General features: G+C 36.7%; 1 protein-coding gene and 1 long non-coding RNA gene across 2 annotated transcripts; both read right to left on the reverse strand.

Moving 5' to 3' along the window:
• Positions 1-487: 487 nt before the first annotated feature.
• Positions 488-1,123, reverse strand: LOC149813611 (uncharacterized). The gene is made up of 2 exons (XR_016428196.1): positions 890-1,123; positions 488-776 (listed from the first exon to the last, which is right to left on the reverse strand). It is a non-coding gene; the product is annotated as an uncharacterized LOC149813611 (long non-coding RNA).
• Positions 1,124-2,692: 1,569 nt separating this feature from the next.
• Positions 2,693-6,077, reverse strand: LOC149813612 (hyperosmolality-gated Ca2+ permeable channel 1.8-like). Its single transcript, XM_089991158.1, has 6 exons — positions 5,948-6,077; positions 4,687-4,788; positions 4,077-4,196; positions 3,860-3,940; positions 3,290-3,630; positions 2,693-2,942 (listed from the first exon to the last, which is right to left on the reverse strand). Exons 1-6 carry the CDS (start codon positions 6,062-6,064, stop codon positions 2,693-2,695), a joined length of 1,011 nt encoding a protein of 336 aa, XP_089847284.1. The 5' UTR covers positions 6,065-6,077.
• Positions 6,078-19,544: the final 13,467 nt, after the last annotated feature.

Raw genomic sequence — 19,544 nt, forward strand, 5'->3', positions numbered from 1 at the left:
TAGGGTCCGGGTATGGTGATAAAAAATAAGACCCGATTAAGACCCAGGTTAGGACCCAAAAGTCCCATTAATACATGGATCCTGGTATAGTTTGTGAAATTGTATACCAGACCTGGGCCCGACCCGAGGTCCTATTAAGACCCACAAAATTTTCAATGTAAAAACGATAAAAAAATATTATTTTACTGGGTATGGTCCGGGTCTGGTTCATGTAGTTCTTATAGGGTCCAGGTATGATTTTTCTTCTAGTGGACCCAATTAAACTCAGGTCTGGACCCGATACCATACCTGAAAATTGGTCCCAATTCTGGTTCTACCTGGGTCCGAACCAAACCAGACCCGTTGACCCATTTGTACAGGGGTCTCGGGTTCAAATCTCATGGGAGTTATCACCTAGTTTGAGCCGATCAAGAGAGAGAGAGAGAGAGAGAGGCACACATTTCCCCTACAGTGGTCTGAAGTGAAAAAAAAGAACTTAAAAGGAATCTTAAGGAAAGAACAAGTTTAAGAGAAATTCATGCATAGCTTGCATAGCTTGTTGTTGTATAAGAGGATTCAATGTCATAGTGGTACACATAATGTGGTGGAGAAGGAGAGCTGAGTTCACTTGTGATTGGTGTTGTTGCATGAGACTCATTCTTGTCACCCCTCACTTCTCCCATCTCCAAATCTTCAATAACTCGGAAAATTGGGTGCAAGTAAGCATCAGCTAAGTAGGCCTTTAGATTCAGATCTGGTTCCGTCGCCCGCTCGGTCATGTCCTTAGCCATGGCCTCCTGGCAGTTGAACAATGCAAAATTATAAGCAGAGTTGCATTTGTGATGTGTTGGACTAAATGGGATAACTAGGTAAATTCTGATGAGAATATCAAAACAAGCATTTAGCTCACCTCAAGTGGATGCTTTCGGAATGCGGGTTCAAATCTGCGCTTGCAGTATTTGTGGAACCAGAATGTTAGTACAGGTAGAACAATAAGGAGGGGAGTTGAGTCTGCTGCTTTCTTCGTGCTGAGAAGACCAAGCAGAAGGAACTGGGATATAATCAAGCTTGCGATTATGCGCCCATGAAGGTGGGGCCAAAATGCAGCTATACTCTCATATTCTTGATCATAAACATTGATTATCTGGAAAGTCAAGAAAGTGAAAGTACTTGAACTGTTTACGCACCATATGACATAAAAGGGATAGTTGCAGGTATGAGGTACAGAAAATGACAAGATGAAGACAACCACAGGTGGTTGACATAGCATCAATACATTCAAACATGTATCATGGACATGGATGCATGTGATTGCTATCATGTTAAAAAATTCGGTGATTTTAAGAAATGTAAATGCATTGAAGGAGAAGATACTATAGAATCTACAATCAGAAAAAGGAATACAAGAGAAGTTACCAAATTCAAAAGCTTATAAAATCTTTATCTAATAACAAAAAGGAAATAATGAAATATGCAAAAATGTACAAAAGGTACTAACATATTACCACTAGAAATTTAACAATTCATGCCGAAAAATAAGCAACTGATGTATAACAACAAACATCAAATTCTACATTAATGAGAAGATCTAATGTAAGGGTGTTGAACCATAAAAACATATGAATCTCAATCATAATTGCAATTATGACCAACTGTAGGATTTAGAGTCTCAGATCATGCTTACTAATCCACTAACCAGTCATAATTAAGGCTCATTTTTTGTCCAATAAATTTTTATTAGCTCAATGTTTAGTCTTATTGCACCATACAACAGTAGCATACTCTATGAAATTTTCAGAGCCACTGGCATGAGGACACAAAATAAAAAATGAAACAAGGATCTTATTTTCCAACCGTTCTCATCATTTCAGCTGGAATACAAGGAAAATAATTTCAGAATATTGTTTTGGTGAAAATAGGGACATCGGCAATCATGTATCCTACATCCACTGAAACATGGCACATAACAATACCAATAAATGGACATGATAAATGCCAATAATGTGTTCTACACGTGCTTGTGTGTGAGTGCATGTGTTTATGCATGCATTGTATACACATGCATGTGATTGCCTATCTGTGTGTGTGTGTGTGTGTGTGTTTCACATTCATAACAATGATCTCTTGAGCTTTAAAGATTGGATCCCGTGTAATGTAAGATAACTGCTGGAACCAAAGAAAAAACTAACCTGGTGACGGTAAACAAGGAATGCAAAGCCAAAGAAAACGACGATAAAGGGCAGAAGAACTGGAGAAACAACTGCATACACAAGCCCAAGAAGAAAATATAGCTGAAGCTTTGGGAGATTCTCTGGAATCCCAATGGTCCCTGGATCCATTGCACGTTCTCTTTCTCTCTCAGTTTTCACCAAGAACATATTTTTAAGATGGAATATGACCAGTGGCTTCAGCTGAAGAATCTCACTAGCGACACCAGCCCAACCGTCAACCATTATATATGTCATAAAAAATGTTGCCTTCATTGGAATTGACACTCCGATGGTTTTTGGGATGCTGCAAAAATGCTACATATGAGATTTGTTGTCTATGTAATTAAAAACTCCATGCTTGAACTAAGTGATGTGATGAGAGACCGAGAACATCCATGAAGATGTAAATGAATCCAATGCACGAGTTTTCAATGATCTAGGTTCTTAGTCACCCATATGCAGTACATACACATATAAGCCAACAGTTGCTTGATCAGAGGGCCTTACTCGGTAGGTGGTTGATGTAGAAATGAATGAAGCTGTTGAAAAGCTGTGCCAGTGATTATGCTCCCCAAGAAAACATTCACCAACATGAAATAATAATACTTATCTGCTGCTTTTCTCTCTAGCTTTGACAATGCCACATACCCTTCAACTTTAGACATTATCAGCAAGATTGCAGGAAGAAAATATAAGAAAATTTTTAATGCAAGTCCAGGAAGAAAACCCTGAAGAAATGATTTGATCACCTTCCTGAACAAATAACATCAAAATATTAGCAAATTCTGATATGAGGATTTCCATTAGAAGAAAGGGAAGTCAGTAAAGCTTTATATGTTAATTGTAAGTCCATCAAATAAACTAGGAAAAACAGCCACTACTTAAAAAGGATTTTATTTATTGCAGTTTGCAGTCATTTCCCTTCACCAGAATGAAATAAAAATAGAACATGAATCATTTTAACACAGTTTAAGCAATAAAAAAAATCGTGTTCCAATGAAAAAATAGAACTCCACTCTGAGTAATTAGAAAATAGTATTATGGTCATATAGAAGCATGAATTTCAAAAATATATCAACAGAACAGAGTGAAATACTTACAATTCTATCACTGGTCTGAGAAAGGGAGCAACTTTTTCTAGACCATCAAGATTTGCAAGTGACTGCACAAAAGCTATAGGTATCATATAAAAGAACACTAGTGCAAATACAGATACTCCTATTACAAGCTTTCGAATGCTCAGAGAAACAAATGGTATTGCTAGATTCTGCCAGTACACGTCACGTGGTTCAGGTGCCCAGTCAGTTAACCAAAGTGTAGGGTTCTTGCTTTGTTGTGTCTGAGCACATACTGCAGCACCCCATCGTGAATCAAATGAAACAAAAGTTACAGGCATAATAGCCTTTGGATCCTTTAGAATTCTCTGACGCTCAGTGGTTATCTGAAGCATAAAAGTGCCAGATCAGCTTGGGTACCATAGTAGAAACACAAGCTTGAATTGGATATTGAACGTGGAAAACTTAAGAAGCACAAACATGTACCCGAAAAACTATATTTGAAATTTATTTCAGAAACACAAAAAAGCTATTATTAATCATCAGTAGCTATAGAATATAAACCTCTGAGAAGGAAATTGCCTAAATAGTTAGAAACACAGAGACATTACGTACTTTTTTCTCAAGGTGTTCAACCTTTCGTTTATAGAAATCAATGGAATCCACTCTTTTACCATAAAGACCAAGAAATCCTGTCTGGACATGCAAGAAAAAAGTTACCTAAAGAAACCATAAATAGTGAAAAATATCATGCAACTGCACATCATTTAGTCCTTTATAAGTTGCAGTTATATAAATATAGAACAAATATTGGCAAGGACTACATCTGAACCTTTCTAGTAGGCCGCGCCTCTGGATGCCTTTCAAACTTGAGCTGATTATAGTCTAGCCAATTCTGGAGCCTTTCCTTTTCCCTGACAAGCTTGGCAAACTTATTTCCATTGTAAACTACCTGAAAAAAAAAGATTAGTTATATATCTGCACCTAACAGAAACACTGCCACTATGAAAGGAGTGTAAATTTAATTTTCCTTCCACAATGTCTAAGGAAAAGGCTGAATCAGTGCCATATGATTTGAAGTGATGGATGGCAGCCATTAACACAAGTGATTTACAGAAGTACAGCTGTGTGCATGCACACACACTAGCAATTTAAACTGCTAACAAGGAGTTGATTCAGCTAATCAGCCTGAGTTGAGCTTCCCGCAGTATGTTGATGCTAAACTAGCACTAGGTGAAGATAACTTCCAATAGGACAATATGTGGTAAACAACTGCACAGAGGTCTAGATGATGCACAGTATTAATTGAATTGTTAGCTACCTAGTTCATGTTTCAACTCTTCAGTTTTTTCAAATGTGAAGCTGCACTAAGCATGGTGACATGAAACTGGATGTTCAACACAGAAAAAGAAGAAATAAAAAGCTAGACTTATCTGACTGACCTGATGAGTAAGATAGTGATTAGGATGATTGGTCTGAAAAAAATGCTCCACATTTTCTGATATTGTGCGCCCAGAACCAGATGGTACATTCCTAACAATCACCTGTAACAAATTTCCCGAAACAAATAATTTGCATCAAAAGCATAAGAATAATGACCGAACATCTAGTTTAGAAATACTAAATTTCTCTTTCTTTGCCTACAGAAAGTTCACTTCCTATGATAGTATTGTTGCATTGCGCAGTTGCCATTGTGAAATATACTGAATGGGGATTACAGAAATTAACCTGTGTTACTGCAATGCTAGTGTACCTCTCATGCCAATCATTACAAATGGGCAACAGAAATACTAAATTTTCTTTCTTTGAATTTCCTATGATAGTATTGTTGTGTTTCACAGTTGGCATTGTGAAATATACTGAATGGGGATTACAGAGTGTTACTGAAATGCTAGTGTACCTCTCGTACCAATCATTACAAAGGGTTAACCGAATATTATACATTCAATCATTTCCATTGGTCTTACATGGCAATGAAGTAAATTTTGAAACAGAAGTAACTGATTTCAGGGTAAAAAATAAAGACTTTGAATTACATTCCCACTGAGAGAAGTCTTGACTAGGAGTAATATGCACATTATACTGCAAGATTGTCAAGCAAGATTTTCTCATTGCTCTAATGTGTGCAGACAGCTTGCACTTCCAAAAATGCATAGAAATGAATATAAAGCTATACATATTAGAATCACAGTCATGAGATATCATATTCCACATTGAAAGATAAAAGTTTTATGGCTTTCTCGACGTTGTTAAAATCGGGCCATTAAGTGAATCAGTTTTTCAAAAAACAATAAGTTTGGTCTGAATTGAATCGAATCAGATCTTTTTGAATTAGATCATTACAGAGATTGATTTCAACTTAATTTAATTTTTTATAAATATATTCTTTAAAAAAATATCTAAGTGAACAGATTCAGACCGATTCTAGCAATTTAGCCAAAAATCAGCTGATTTTTAGAGGGCTGCTTTGATATGAATCAGCTGATTCAGGCCGATTTGATAAACATTAGGCTTTGTAGAAGTATGTAGTACTTGTAATCTAGCAGACATGGATCCAATGTAGTAACAGTTACCAAAATGCCTTCCAGTAAAGTATGCATGTATTGGTAAACAGTAGAAAAATGGGTTTGATCTACAATTCATGCAAATTTTTCTGACAGACATCTTCAACACTTCAAAATAAGCAAAAAAAAATTAACTCACAGTGAATTGATCAACACGGCGACTTTGTGAAGCCAAAAACTGTAGCCTCATGAAAACAATAGCTTCATATTCCTTGTAGAGCAGGAAGCAAGTCCATATTGTGAACATGTAGGCCATAAATATGTGGAACCAAAACCTGCAGGCAAATGGAGAGCCCATCCAAGGCGTTAAGACTCAAGACTTCCAATTATCACTTCAAGCAACATCAGACACAAATTAATCACAATCTAAAAGGACTATATTGCACTTCTGAAAAACACAAAAGCGATTTCTAAGAATTCATAACTGAAACCAATAAATTAAATATGAAAACTAATGGCATTTTATAAATTGCAAGATCACTTCACATGTTTGTTGGCTGGTGAAGCATTTGATATGTTTTTGTTAAGGGATCTAACAGTTTTGTAGTTTGTACCTGACAGAGAACTCTAACAACTACCATGCAAGCAAGTGCATATTCAGCTGGAACGGCAGTAAGTGATCCTCGTAGGAAGTAAGTAACCAGACATGCTAGTGGTTAGATTGAGATATTGTAGCAATAGCAATCTCATTTATGTGGTCAGGTAATGAATTTTTTGGCTTTACTGAAAATAGCACTTTCTTGACAATCAAGAATTAATGCCAATACACAGCTATTTTGTCAATGTAAAAGATGTACAATGAGTCAATGGCTGAATCCATAACAATTGTGTGTGTAAGATAGCACCACAATTGAGAATATACACCAATGGGTTTGGTGAATGTATGAATGGGCTTTCTATTTGGATATTTGATGCATTGATTTGTTTATGTATGTCATTAGAAACTGTCAACTATTTATCTTGTGTCAAATCTCATCAAGTTACTTGCTAAATAGAACTTTTGAGAAACTGTAGCTTCAAAGTTTTATATCCTTCCCCTTTCTAGATACATATCTCCGAAAGCATAGGAATGGAAACATAAACTGTAGCAGAATAACACTGCAGACTAATAACAATATATCTAACTTGCTTCCACAATTTCATTTAGACTATAAAGGGATACAGAGACTTACCTTTGAGATCCAGCAGCAACATTTGATATTGATAGCTTATCGATGTTGCTATATACCAAGTCCTTTTTCCAGAAAGAAGGATTTTTAAGAGTAAGAGTTGTACCGGATAAATTGACTGGAACAAGGACTAGAATGGAAAGTAAGGTCATTGGAACAAATACCTTCAATCTGTTGTGAAAAACATGAAGTATTAGAGATTTATTAAACTAGTTATAAAATTACCAAACTTTCACCTGAAGAATTCAATGGAATCACTAAATTGAAGAAATTTACCTCAAAATGTCTTCACTTGAAAGTAACTAGAGGTCAAGCAAAGTAACAATATTTCTAGCTTCAAATGCTAAACAAAGACAGGCGTAAGCCTGCCCCATTTCTATCGGTATAAGCACACATGCCAGCACGGGCCAAAGCAACCATGAATCAAGGATGATAGATCTAAATGGTGGTTGCAAGGATGAGAGAATGTGGCGGTTAATATGTTTTGAAAACTAGATATACACTCCGAAATTGCACTCCACTGCACTTTTCTGCCATCGTGAGAATACAGATTCCTCAAACAGCCTTGTAGGTTTTCCCTCCCAATTTTGTGGTAGACCTAGAAGTGGTCTTCCAGAGACTCACAAACACAGTAAGGCGCATCTTCCGAAATGGAGGACAAGGGAGGTACCAGTCTCCCTAAGCCCAAATGTTGGTTATGGTCCTTCCAAAGGGCGATATGGATGTACTAGGATATCAAGATAGTGAAATTTCCATAAGAATTTGTGAAAAAGATATGTAAAGGTGAAGCAGACCGTGAAGATGGTGGTGGAGTTGGGTGAGATATTGTCATTAAAAGAGACAACACAGGTACATAACCACACTGACAGAACTATAACCCAAGAGAATTACAATGACCAGAATGCCAAACATCAAAATTTGCCAAATTAAAGACTAATTCAATCCTCAATGCAGAAAAGAAGGCCCCCCAAGTAGGTAAATTCGAAGGTAAGCCGCTAACCACACTGAAACAGAACTATAACCCAAAAGAATTACAGTGGACCACAATGCCAAACATCAATAATTGCCAAATTAAAGACTAATTCAATCCACAAAGCAGAAAAGGAGGATACCCAAGTATGTAAATTCGAAGATAAGCCCCAGAGTCTATGCCGGCGTGGTCGATTATCTGCCTCTCGCTCATCTTAAGCGCTTCTGGAATCCAATTCAAGAACTTCACGTACGTCATGAAATCAAGATTGACGAATTTCCTGACGAAATTCCCCGACCTTTGCGGGCTGTTCCTCGTCCCGTTGAGGTACCACTTTGGGAAATAGACTCTGTCATTGATGGGCTGGATTCTGAGAAGAGCAAAGGCAACAAGGAATGCAAAAGCACTCAAGATGTTTATGACAGCAGAGACTGCAAGATCTTCCAATGTAGCCATTTATCACAAGATTAAATTTCTCTTAAGGAGAAAAAAACAAGAAAGAAGGAAAAGAGAAACCTGGTTTTTAGAGAGTTAGAAAGAGAAAGTTGGAAAGAGAAACTGGAAGGGGAGTTAGGACAAGAAAACAAGAAAGAAGGGAAACAGAAATTTAGTTCTTAGAGAGAGAAACTTGAAGCAAGACAGAGTTGCAAGACGAGCCAAGGGAAAGAAGAAGGTGGGTCTGGTGTGATTTTGGAGTCAGAGAAGAGTGGTGAGTAAACTTCACAGTAGCTTTTTTGGGGTTTATCACATGTTCAGCACCACTTGTGCACCACTTTTGCCAATTTTAACAATGTTGGTCTCTCTCTCTCTCTCTCTCTCTCTCTCTCTCTCTGGAGATGGGTACTATTATGAGATTTTGGAAGACAGACGATCTCTACCGATACGATTGACAGAATTTCGGGATGCACTCACATGCTTGTCACCACCATGTTGATGTTTTGCAATGTTTAAAACTCTCTCTCATTACCAATAGATATATATATCTCCCTCTCTCTGTCCTTTCTGTTTTTATTTATTCTTACTGCGCAGAGGTAGAAAGGCGAGTGGCCAACTGACCAATGCTTTGGGCCTTCAGCCCAAAGTCTCACTGTCATCCACCAAAAGTAGGCGCCGTTTCTTCCCCTGCTTAGACCTAACGTTATTATCTTTTTGGGCCTCAACAAAGACACCAAAAAGCTAGCAAAACGTTAAATCGGACAAGTTCTTCTATCCCTGTCTAAAAGGTAACGTCCAACAAATTATTTAAATCTTTTGTCTGGATTTTATTAAAAGTTTGCAACAACGCCCTTATCTTTTTTCTCATGGACATACACCAAAAAAAAAAAAAAGACTAGTTTTATTAAGTGACAATAAGTTCCTAGGGATCCCTTCATCTGTTAGGGGTACTTGTGATTGTCACCAAGTTGACTGTATGTCCCAAGTTCGAAACCCACATGTGATGCCTCTTACCATAAAGTCGGTGTGCTCTCCGTGGGCAGGAAGACCTTAAGAGTTTTACCAATGGGAGGCCAGCCAATACGCAGTCTGCCGTGGACTATAAAAAAAAGGTTCATAGTCTGCTTTATTATTTCTGTTCTGTTTGATTATGCTTATCTTGTAAATATGGGGTCAATGTTAGTATTGGAATCAGACCTGTATTGTTTGGCCAACAATTCAGGTGTATCAGCAAATACCAATACTCAAGTGTATCATTGTGAATTGGCCAAAAAATAATTAAAAAATAATATGTGTCAATCAGAACTTAACACTTGTTAAAACTATTAAAATAATATTAAAAAACCAACTTTAAGTTATTTTTTATATTTATTAAAAAATGATCGATTCGGGTCCGTATGGTATCAATTTTCTGACAATACGATGCATATCGGCCGATAGGCACCAATACTGACAACACTAGTTTTTCTCATTCTACCTTGTCGGTATGAGACCATGCTATTATGGTATGTCTACATTGTGGGTGCCATGACATAAATCATCTAGATTGGTTAGAGAATTGATCAAGGAAATATATAGCACAAATTCATGAACTCGTAGCATATCTGTTACTGATAGAAATTTTCTAATTCATGAACTTATGAGCCTCTTGACTAGGGGTGGCAATTTCTGACACGACCCGCCTCTTAGGCGGGTTAGGGTTGGGCTTAAGCCAACCCGTTTAATAAACGGGTCGACCCGCATAACCCGTTTATTAAACAAGTCGGGTTCGGGTTGGGGGTATGCCAACCCGCCAACCCGGCTGACCCGTTTAATAAACGGGTTAGGCGGGTGGGTCAACCCGCCAACCCGACCCGCCAACCCGTCTGCCAACCCGACCCGTCAACCCAACCCGCCAACCTGACTACCTGCCAACCCGACCCGCCAACCAGAAAACCCGTTTACCCGACCCAACCCATTTATTAAATGGGTTGGCGGGTCGTGTCGGGTTACCCGTTTATTAAACGGGTCGAGTTCGTGTTTGCCACAGCTGACCCGTTTAATAAACGGGTCGGGTTCGGGTTGAGGTATGCTGACACGCCAACCCGCCAACCCGACCCCATTGCCACCCCTACTCTTGACACATGGAGAAGCCCTTTTAGGGAAGGACATGCCTCGTAGTTTCTTGAATTGTGTATCCTTTCTTCCTTTCTTTTTTCTCATAAAAGGGCATTTTTAAACTGCCAAAAGTTTACTCAGGAGGTGTTTGATTCGAGAACATGAGAGGACAATGACACGGTGTTCTGTTCTTTACGCAGACAGCCTGGGATACACGGACAGTGCACGCAAAAATTTTTTTTCAAAAGGTGTCCATATTTTTCTGTCCTCTCTGTTTCAGGGGAGAAGGCAGACTCACGCTGAAGGACAAGTCAGTTCAAACAGTTTATGGTAACTTAAGGCAACCAATCCAGCTGGCAGCGACAGCGTGGGACAGCAAAACACGTCCCTGTGAGACATGGGATGATGTGTCCCTCAGTCCTACGTCCCACGTTTGCATGATCGCGGGGGAGGCCCTATTCCCACCCTCCTTCCCCACGTTTGCATGATCGCTGGGCGACACCAGGCCAGCCATTTTCCGGCTGGTGGCTGACCAAAACATGGTCGGCCCTCATTTTTTTCCTTTTTGTTGGTGAAAACCAATTTTAGTTTCCTGTCAACCAAACAGGTCATTTAACTTGGCAAACCAGGTTGGACAGAAGCTACCAACAGGACCTCCGCTTGTCTGGTAGGAGCAGCTAGTGCAAGTCACCTTGTGTTGAGACGTTCCAAGTTCAAATCCAAAATCCCAATGGTATCATGCTTGCCTTTCAAAAATAAAAATAAAAAAGTTCGCTAGAAGCTTGGTTTTTAGGCAAAACTTGGTTGGCCAAAAACCAAGTTTTACCCCTTGTCATCCAAACAGGGCCTAAGTGTAGATGTTGGCCTATCCAAAAGAAAAAGAAAACGGGGCATTTTATGTGGAGCCCACTAAAACAAACAAGTCCTAAAAGTCCAAAGTGCATAAAATGTGGGAATTGGAGAATGCAAAAGCAGAGCATTCAAAAAAAGATAGGAGAGTGTATGGTAGTCATGCCATTATTAAATATGAACGCCTTTATTCCTTTCCCAATTCCATTCTCTGCACGCCTGACTTAGTGCAGTGCAGCTCTTTTTTGAGATATGTGTGCCCAAGTGGTCCAAACCCACTTTGATTAACCAATTAAATGACTCTAATCAAGTCGCATTTATCATCCCTTATTGAAAATAGCCAGCCTGATGACATCGAGTAACATTCATTGTTGTTAAAATTGGTTCACTAAATGAATTGGTTTCTCAAAAAATAATAAAATTGATCCAAATCCATTGAATCAGATCATTTTTTTAATAGAGTCATTTTAAGGATTATTTTTATTCAATTCATATTTTTATCAATTTTTTAATCCAAAAAATTAGCACTTTTGGGGAAAGCCGAATCAACCCTTATATAGTTTCACTAAGGGAATTAGGCTGATGATCTAGATTCATTTGGATAACATCGGTGTCTTCCATCTTGAGTAGGGGTTTCAACAGGTCAGGTTTGGTTCGGACCCAGGTGAAACCAGACTTGAATCAGATTTTTTGGTATGGTATCGAATCCAGACCCAGGTCTAATAAGGTCCATTATAAGAAAAACCATGCCCGGTAAAACTGTATTTTTTTTTATCATTTTTACATTGAGAAATTGCGAGTCTTAATCAGAACTCGGGTCGGGTCCAAATCTAGTATAAAATTTCGCAAACTATACTCGAGTCCATGTATTAATCGGACCTTCCGGTCTAGACCCGGGTCTTAATTGAGTCTTTTTATTTATCACCATACCCGTACCCTATAGGGTTTGGTTCGAGACTGATCGGAACCCGGCCTGTTGACACCCCTAATCTCGAGGATAAACACAAGAATAAACTTAAAAAAAAATGGTGGTAAGTGGCAAAAAACAAAGAGGTAATGGAAAAGAAAGAAGTGGGAAAAAAGAAAGGCTCATTGGCACCCATGTGAGGTCCAAGGTGAAAAAAGAACCATGTGCATCATTATGAAAAAGCCAAAGCATATAAAAATTCTCCCTTTTTCAATGCTGCCAAGATGCTTTTAGCATTGGAAAAAGAATCTAAAGATAATTTATTTATTTTCCTAAATAATTTAATTGATTAAAAAAATATAGGTACCCACCTAATTGTAAAGAGAATCTAAAGATAAACATTTAATTGGTGCTAAGTGAACATAATCATCAATTTTTTTATGAACTTGGTCATGTTTCATGTGATGCCAAACCCAAGCTTAGACTCAATCATGAATACCTTTGTTCAAGAAACGTGTCTTGAAACCTGGCGTTTCATCTTGTATCTGAACTAGGGATGTCAAAGGATTAGATTTACATATGATACCCAACAGAATTTGAATCCCATTAATCGGATTTGGATTTGGATTTGGATTTGGATTTGGTATGCAAAATTGCATCTAAATTCAAGCTCGAGTCTGAACCAGATCTTAGTTTGACGATTATCCAACCCACTTACATATAAAATATAAAAAGAGTGGAACCATGAAGTGGGTCCACATTATCAACCCCGTATGTTGCTTTCCACAAGGTCATCATTGCCCATCATAATTGAAGTATCAAATTCAAGGCATACAATTTTGGGGAGAATTCCTTCGCTCGTGTACCAAACAAGAACTTGATTCAGTTCATGACAAGTTTGATCCCAAACACAGCCGGTGTTCCTCATCATCCACAGTTCGTGGATCACCAAACAAGGCCTGACCACCAGGGGTGCCAACGGGCCTGGTTTACCCAGACCCGAACCAATCCCTATAGGGTCCGGTATGGTGATAAATAAGAAGACCTGGGTCTGGACCCAAAAATCCAATTAATGCATGGAACCGGTATAGTTTTGTAAAATTTTATACCAGACCCGGACCCGGCCCGATTTCTGATTAATACCCGCATTTTTTCAATGTAAAAATGATAAAAAAAATTGATTTTACTGGGTATGGTCCGAGTTTGGTTCATGTAGTTCTTATCGGGTCCGGGTATGGTTTTTCTTATAGTTGAGACGATTAGACCTAGGTTCAGACCCGAAAATCTGATCCAAGTCTGGTTCCACCTGGGTCCGAACCAAACCCGACCTGTTGACACCTCTACTGACCACATCAAAGGTCAATTCCTCCGGGTCACAATCCATTTTCACTCCTTGGAGCTCCAAAACACTCGCATACTTCATGTGTGAAAATTAATGGCTTTTGTTGAACCGGGTTCAACATAAAACCTGATAGTCGGATAAAGGTATAGGGATAAAGACCGCGAATAATAAGGGATCGGTTCCGGGTCAATGCGAATATTATCCGGATCAGGTTTGAGCCGTGACTTTGTGAGATATCTGACACGAAGGAACCCTGTACAAGTTTGTTATATCTGCTTTATGTCAAAAGATGCATTCTAAATACTGGTTAATCCATATAATTTGGGTTTTGGATCCCATTTTCTCTATCCAACTTCACCTAGATCCGAACTGAAAACCGGCTAAACCTAATCTGGTTAGAATCGAGTACACCCAAATGGGTTGGACAATTGACCATATGAGAGCATAATGACACATTTCGCTAGATTTATGAAAATCTCGCAATAATATCCTGATTTTTGGTCAAAACATAAATATCACGATTTAAACACGTTATTTAAGTTTTGAACGACTTTTTATCATGAAAAAACCATGTGGTTTTTTATTTTTAAATGTTTTTTATTTATATTGTCTTATAAAAGATATTTTTTTATGTTTTATTTTATTTTTATTGCCAAGATTTAAAAAAAATCAAATATTAGCGAGTTTTTGACTGCCCATATTTTGCCATTTATAACTTTTGGCACTGTGATTGAGAGCCCTACCGACATTGCCTGAAATGTGTGTGTGTACAACATAAGTTTTGGGAATTTCATTAGCTATGTCACAAAGATTCGTATACAACCTGACACACGATGTGATTACGATCGCAAGTTCAAATCTTTTCTGAAAAAAGGACACAAGGACACAAATTTTATTATTTGTAATCAATAAAAGTATTTTTGATATATATATTTTTTGTGAAATATTATTAAAATAATTAATTATTAAAATTATATACGTATGTGCCAGTGTCAATGTGATCATGTCCGAGCACTAGGAACATGCCACAAAAAAATCACTTATTAAAGCTTATAAATTCATAAATTGGATATGCAACAAGAACTATCGGTGTGCTAAAAACTTAGTTGTCAAAAGCTGCGTTTAGGCCGCTTAGGTTGGCTAGATATAGGGCCACCGCTTAGGCTTATGGGTCTAGATGGTAGGGCTCTATTTTTTTACCTAGGTGGCTTAGGTTGTTCATGCCTAAGTCATAGGGACATAATTGTTATATTTTTAATTTTTTTATCTTTTTTTTTTCTTTTCTTTATGCTCTAAAAGCTTTCTTTTTTTATTCTCTCACTTTCTTCTTTTGCTTTTGCTTTTCACCTTATTTTTTTCTTCTTTCTCCTCTATTCATCCCTCCGCTTAGTTGTCAAAGGTGGAGCCTAGGCAACCTAGCCGAGGTAGTCTCTCGGTCTGATGCACAGTTCCACACCCATATATATGTTTTCTATGTAATTATATATAACTATATATATTAACATATCATAAACATTATTATAAATTTATATTATTATGTGTTTATATATTATATATATATATATATAATTATATATATACATACGTATATGTGTACTTAATTCATATATAATCTATAAGTATATGAGTTATCTATTTGACTATTTTTATGTAATATAATTGATTTACATAGTTCGATAACATGTTATTATTTGTGTATTGCTTATTGTTGTATACATGTTTGTTATTAATTTTAGTAGTTTTTTCATATATTTTGTATGTTTTAAAAAAAAAAATTATTTAGAGTATCACCTAGGCCTCACTTAGTTTTTTTAGGAGCTCACCGCTTAGGCTCCGCCTAGCACCTTTGACAACTAAGGCCAAAAAAATGTTAATTAAAACTCGGTATATGACCATGGAGCTTAATTAAAAAATGTTCCTCAATCTTCATCACCGAGGCTCTTGGCTTGATATCAAAACTCTGTATATGACAAATATCATGATATTTTGAAAAATATTAGGAAAATGCAATATTTTGCCATTTGTTTTAAACATTTAAATTTCAAAGTATATTGAAACAAATAACCACGGTTCTATCCTTTCAATAAATGGACTAACATTTTTATTGCGATATTACATTTCATTTGCAAAATATTCCTTTTGTGTTTTTAGGTTTTATTCTTTTCACTGTATACTAATGATATTAAATTCATTTATTTTCCTAATAAAAGCTTGAACATGGATTGGCATTGATACAAGAAACCTAGAGCTAACCCAGATCCATCTTTCTATTTCTTTTTAGCAGATGTAGATGAGGATTAATTGTGATTAAGCTAATGTTCAGCACTTTTCAGCTCTACTTGTTACTTTCCTAAAGTTTTATCTTTATAAAGACTAGAATGTTAAGCTAATGTCCATATGGTTGGGCTCTAGATACCTAAGATTTAGGTTAAATATTTTATTATAAAAACAAATAAAATTAATGAATATATAAAATTAAGTATATGTTTATAATAAAAATATTTTTATTAAAGAAAGGTATATGAAATATATTAAAGCAAACAATTAACCTTATATACCACTTGCATCTAATAAAGGGAACAAAGATACCCCACCACCTACACCACCAGCTGTTCAAAAAGCACATCAAGAAATCAATCATGGTGGTACCCACAATCCTCAATCGAAAGTCCAAATTCTTTGTCATCAGCAGGGAAAAAAGAAAACAAAGCTATCCATGAGTTCAAGTGCTAAGGCAGGCAAATTTTTTAAGAAGCAATATCATTATCTTCGAAAAAGAAAAAAAAAGGCAATTATTAGTTTTTTGTTTAGAAGTTATAGACACCCCAATTTTGACCTAGTAGTCTTGTGTCAAAGGCCGTCTTTTAAAAAGACAGTTACCCTAAGTCATTTCAAACATATTTCGACTTTCACTATAATTTTGGCCTATAAAACAATATCCTCAAGGTCTTTGTCTAAAAAGAAAGTCAAAACTAGAGAGTCTTAACTTTCAAATATAACAGAATTCAACAAATCAGTTTGTCTACCTGAAAACCCTATTTTTAGGTAAGGTCTAATTTGATTCTGATTTGACCTTCAAATCGATAGAATTTGATTTTTTATCAAAAAATAAATTAAATTAAACGATGTTCGCTTTCAAATGCGTCAAACCGAACCTCAAAAAGATGCACGGTTAGGGTGATATGACCAAAACAAGTTAACATGTGGGATCAAACTCAAAGTTATTAGATTGAGCTAAGAAAGTGCAGGAATAAAGATAAACCTTACCGAAACCTTCAAAAAATCTAAGATTTGGTGACTCGACATTCCTAAACCCAAAACCTATCATCTTAACCTACCAAAACCTCATTTCATATCCCTCAATAAATCTAACAACTAATAAAACCATGCCAGCTCAAATCATCAGCCAATCAAAATGAGGTTGGCCTCTCCAACTCTTTCAACATCTAAAATCTATCACCAAGAGTTTGAAGTCTACCTGTGCTCTTAGCCCTACACCCTCCCTTTGCTGAGTTAACTATCCATCTTCTAGATTTAGATCCAAGTCCACTCTGCCAAACCTGAACCCCATTTATTTTCATCTTATTTTATTTATTGGGGCATGTTTAACTCTATTTTTTTGCATTTTTGTCATTTTCTCATGTTTTCAAGTGTTGGTGGTGTCCCATACCACAGACCTTACTTTCTTTTTCAAGAGCCTTAGTCAAGGTATGTCGAATTGCACGCCAAGAACTATAAGACAAAAAGTTATACCTCTGAATCGGCTGATCCTTGCTCACCAGAGGAAAAAAGACTCATTTTTAAATAAAGAAACCCTTATCTCTCATAATCAAATATATGGATCCATATTCAAAAACCCATTTTAAAATATATTTCAAATCTTTCCAAAAATAAGGATCCACACCAGCCAAACCCTGTGCTCCCATCATGGTCATCCAATATCCACCAGGAAATAACACAAACTTTGCCATGTAAGACCTGAACCGACCACCAACGAAGAAGTATATGTACTTTAAATGCATACCATTGAAAAGAAATATAAAAGAGGATGAACTTACTTGGTTCTTGTGGATGACAATTAAACGTGGGGATGTAGGTGACAAGGAGAGGAGGAATATAATAAAGCATGATGAATGAGATATATAAATTAAGTAAAACTATATAATAATGAGCTAAAATAATTATAGTAACTTTGAGAGATCCTACAAAGTTAGTTTTGGATAGGGTAACTTTTATAGATTAAAGAAAAAAGGTAGGGGGTCATTCCAATATATAGAGAGAGACCTATTTTTTTAATAAGTACATAGTTGGAGAGAAATCCTACAAAAGTAGTTTTAGATAGGAAAACTTTTACAGTTTTGGATAGTTAGTTTGTTAGATATTTTAAGGAGGGAGAGAGGAAGAGGACGTTCTCACCATTTTATTATATATCATTTATTTAACATAACTAAGAGGGGGAGGAGTAATAAATGAGTAGGGATCAATAGAGATGCTAAGCGCCATGCTTATTCGACACAGGCAATCACATGACAATATTTCATGTGGGGCCCACCCACTACTATGTAGTTGTGGGCCCTCATGCGATAACGTCATGTGAACTTATATTTTGTAATATTTCCTTTTTTATGAAAACTCTATACAAATGGCCATACGAATCTAATTGTATTCTCAACCCAAAGGGCAAGAACCTCAATTAATAAAAAAGTTATAAAGCATCCTTTTTTGGCATATGATGCCCTTGTTGCTGCTTTTATAATATTTAGGAAAGAGAAAGAAGTGATATTATTTTCTTTTTGTTCACATACATTTTAGAAAATAATTAAAAAATTATCATATTACTAATAAAAAGAAGTATGGAGGCTAAAGAAACCCCATATCAATACAAAAACAACAAGAAGTAAAGGGGTCCAATACATGCATTTCTTGGCCCCTTAATTTCTAAATTTGTTATAAAGGCAAACACCTTAGGTCTCCCATGATCCATCCCTAAACTTGGTTTATAGGGCAGTTGTACAAGGGTGACTAACCAAGGTGATATAAACTCAAAACCATAGTTACTTGAAGTGCCTTTCTAGGGTAAAGCACTTCCCAATAAGCAACATAAAGCACCATCCGAAACTCGCTTCCATAATCGGAAGTATGCCTCTTCTTAATTTCTATTTTTTTTTGAAAGGCAAACTGAGTTTAGGCAGAACCTTACCAGTTATACAACTATACCATTGGGTTTTGAACCTGCAACATCCTAACAAAAGGTGACGCGCACTAGCTGCTCCAACCAGACAAGCAGAGCCCCCGTTGGTATAATTTCTAAATCTGTTATAAAGGAAAACAAACACCTTTCGTTTCCCATTCCTAAACTTTGTTTATAGGGCAATTATACAAGGACGACTAACAAAGGTGATATAGATTGAAAACCATAGTTACTTGAAGTGCCTGCTTAGGGTACTACGAAAGTAGAAAACACCATGGAAAACTCGCTTGCTATGCCTTCACAACTTTGCTTGAGAGCCAGCAATGGGACCTAGTAGCGTTAGCGAACAGATCTCTGAAAGGAAGGGTTTTTTCTTTGGATCTTCCCCTTGACCTAAAACAAATTTTGTATAGTTTTGAGATGTGTATCTTTCAAAAATCTAACTGTAATTTGAACTATACCTCAAAGTTACTAGCTCATTTAATTAAAAGGGGGTTATGTAAATCTTGGAAAGACAACCCCTCCTTATTGGATCCCTTCAGAGGATGATACTAACACAGTGTAATCTTTTATTTTATCAAAATGAATTCTGTTAGGTGTCTGCCCAACCCCAACTTGCCTTCCTAAAAAAAAAACAAGTATGCCTCCCAAACTTCTCAATTGCTTTTTTTTTCTGATTTCCTAGTCGATTCTCACTTCATATCCCTTACCCCCTTGATTTCTATATTTTTTACATTATTATACCTTATATTTTACTATAACAAGTGTTATACCCA

Source organism: Nuphar pumila, chromosome 16 (assembly GCF_984573655.1).
Source record: "Nuphar pumila chromosome 16, dmNupPumi1.hap1.1, whole genome shotgun sequence".
NCBI lineage: Eukaryota > Viridiplantae > Streptophyta > Magnoliopsida > Nymphaeales > Nymphaeaceae > Nuphar > Nuphar pumila.

Bases quoted from the DNA above. Each gene is read 5' to 3' on its own strand.
- LOC149813612 (XM_089991158.1), bottom strand. From the start codon at position 6,064: ATGGCCTACATGTTCACAATATGGACTTGCTTCCTGCTCTACAAGGAA. The intron at 4,789-5,947 runs GTGAGTTAATTT...AATTTGTTACAG, and splicing joins GCCGTGTTGATCAATTCACT to GTGATTGTTAGGAATGTACC. The intron at 4,197-4,686 runs GTCAGTCAGATA...TTTTTTTTTCAG, and splicing joins ATCACTATCTTACTCATCAG to GTAGTTTACAATGGAAATAA.